At 38.0% G+C, this 2,659-nt stretch overlaps 1 protein-coding gene across 1 annotated transcript in view; it reads left to right on the top strand.

Annotated features, from left to right (window-relative positions):
* Positions 1 to 1,607: 1,607 nt before the first annotated feature.
* LOC119585859 (uncharacterized protein YGR130C-like) overlaps positions 1,608 to 2,659 on the top strand; it is a gene marked incomplete at its 3' end in the record, with an annotated part of 16,010 nt that continues 14,958 nt past the window's right edge. The window contains 3 exon segments of the mRNA XM_037934591.1: positions 1,608 to 1,778; positions 2,090 to 2,179; positions 2,364 to 2,492. Coding sequence (XP_037790519.1) covers positions 2,123 to 2,179; positions 2,364 to 2,492 — 186 coding nt within the window. The 5' untranslated portion in view covers positions 1,608 to 1,778; positions 2,090 to 2,122.

Genomic DNA, 2,659 nt, shown 5'->3' with positions numbered 1-2,659 from the left:
GTGTCTTCACAGAAAATAGCTGCTTCACATAGCTTCAACTCCCAATCCAAGGTCATCCCCCTTGTCATGTCTAGATGAATCTGACACTCCCCACTCTAAGACCATCTGTTACATTCTGTGTGTTTTATTTTCATATATAAAATACATATAGCTTCAATAGAACACAAAGTTGTAAAAGATTATTGCAGTTTAAAGTACTAGGAACATGTGGATTGTACTTAATAAATGTGTGTGCAGAGAGAATTTTGGAAAGAAAAGATGTGGAATTTAGTTGAATGAAATACATCCCATAGTACAAGAATTGCTAATTCACAGTCCCTTAGATTCCTTTCACAAGAAAAAAGTTTGGAAAACATGACTTCAATAGGTTGTCACTTAAATAAAAAGAAAGGCCAGTTTTTGACATGCTTTGCATGATTATGACAAATAGTAAAAGCCTGCACATTGTGAGGAATACCACTGTGCTGTAATATATGACTATATGGCTTAAAAAGAGTAATGTCATAAAACAGCTATCAACTGCCCCCCCTCCCATGCAGGCACTTTATCTGACACTGCCCTCACTAGCAAAGTGTCACTGCCAGATCCAGTGCACCCCACAGTAGCAGTGGATTTCAGTGGAGATAGATAATATAACTGAAGTGGTCCAAGTGTTGAGTGGGGCCAGGGCAGTTAAGCGTTTGGTGGGTTATGTCATGTCTTACCAAATTCATCTTACTATGTCCATCAATTTGCAAGAATAAAGAGGATAGATAGGTTTAGTACCTACTGGGTACATATAGGTGTTAAGAGGTCTAAAGGCTATTAATCTTTATGTAATTCATGATGCATCAATTATGTGGATAGCCATGTCATAACCATTGTTCTTCCTTAAACTAAGGGTGTCATACCCACAAATGTTTTTATTCTATGGTTTAGTCACAACACAAGTGGGCTCCAACCATTTCTCTCCCTCAAGTTCAAGAGAGGCATTCCCTATGCGTGTTATTTTGTGGTTTAGTCAAAACACAAGTGGGTCCCATGTTGGTAGATGGAAGAAAGTGACCTCCAGGGCCAATCATATTTCAGCAGTCATCATGATCAGACCTCTTGTCACTAGCCAAGTAATACAGGGCTGGGCTATATGTCCCTGATCATGCCTCAAGCCAAGGTGCCGATAGACTTGGAATATCTTCATCCTTATTTAGCCTGTTATTATGAGGGTAAACATCTCGCCAGGAAACGAAGCAAGCCGCCACTAATCTACCTGCTTTTTCTAAATTATTTTAATCCTCCATCATAGCAAAGAAGGCCATTTCAAACTGGTAGCAGTGACTGTGTGGTATGAATTATTTATTAACTGTAGTTAGTCCATAGAAACAAAGGCACATGAAATAGCTATGGGTTGGATAAAGAGTGGATATTAGGTATTTTCTCAATGGCCTTTTTGTTAGGTGAATTTGAGAGGCACTATTTGTAACTGCTTTATGAGATATACCATTGGACACAAGTGATGGAATATGAGGTTATCTATGAATTGCTTTTCCTATTAGTATGAGATTCACCATTGATTTATTGCTTCACAGTATGCTGAAGAGGAGCTTATGAAGTCACAAAGTGAATAAAGAGAGTAGGCAAAGAACTGTATGTGTTACGAGTGGCACAAGAGAACCGAGAGGCTCGTCTCCATGAAGCAGACTCCCAGCTAGGAACAGATACAGAATGAGTGGTTGGGTGTACACAAGAAGTTGCAGGATGAGCTTCAGAACCATCGCCTGGAAGTCCATCGATTAAAACAGGTTTGTCAGATTCTAGAGTTTTTCAGTGAGGTAAGATTTGATTACTTCTTTATTTTTATGGATAGAAGTCTTGGGTGGTGTAGTTAAGTAGACTTTGTTTTTGCTGTGCTAAACTCACATTAATTAGTTTTGTAGATGGGAAGAAGTCAGTTTAATAATTCTGTTGGTGGTGTAGTTGAGAGAGATAGTATCATTAGCAAGCTTCAAGAGCAATTGTTGAAAGATATGCAAAAGGATACTCTACATTTTCTCAGCGGTGATCTCAGTCAGTGTGACAGATTGAATATGTATCTTGTTTTTTTATTCTGCAGGAAAGAGATTCTTTACAAGAAGAAATTGGTCTCATGAAAAAAGACATGACCAGAATGATGGGCACAATTAAGATCCATGAGCAGTCAAAAGTAAGCAAAACAGATGCACAAATTTATATTTTTACACAATTGCATTTTTGCCTTTTGCCCTTCCTTGGAAGTAGGAAAAAACTGTAGTTATAAATATTTTTTGTATATATTTTTTCCTTGTATATATTGAACAGAGTATTGTGACTATTACTAAACTGCCATTCCTGTTCTTCATCCCCATTAGTATACTCTAGAAGAAATGCAAGGGCAGCTCTCGGCAAGTAGGAAACAAGTGATAGAAGTTGTTCAGGAGAATTCTCGTTTGAACCAGCACCTGAAGGAGAAGGAGAAGTCCCTGCAAGAATTGGAGATGGTAAGGGAAAAGTTAGGAAAACTTTAAAGGTAGCTCTTGTTTTAAGGAATTAAGGGAGTGCCAGAAACCTTGGTGTAGAAATATTAAGTGAGAGGAGGTGTAGGGTAAGTTACAGATAAATGCATATAATCATGTATTTAATCCCCATTTCTCCATTGATGCTGAGA

The sequence above is a fragment of the Penaeus monodon genome, chromosome 20 (assembly GCF_015228065.2).
Source record: "Penaeus monodon isolate SGIC_2016 chromosome 20, NSTDA_Pmon_1, whole genome shotgun sequence".
Lineage (NCBI taxonomy): Eukaryota > Metazoa > Arthropoda > Malacostraca > Decapoda > Penaeidae > Penaeus > Penaeus monodon.
This window is presented reverse-complemented; position numbering and strand designations above follow the sequence as displayed.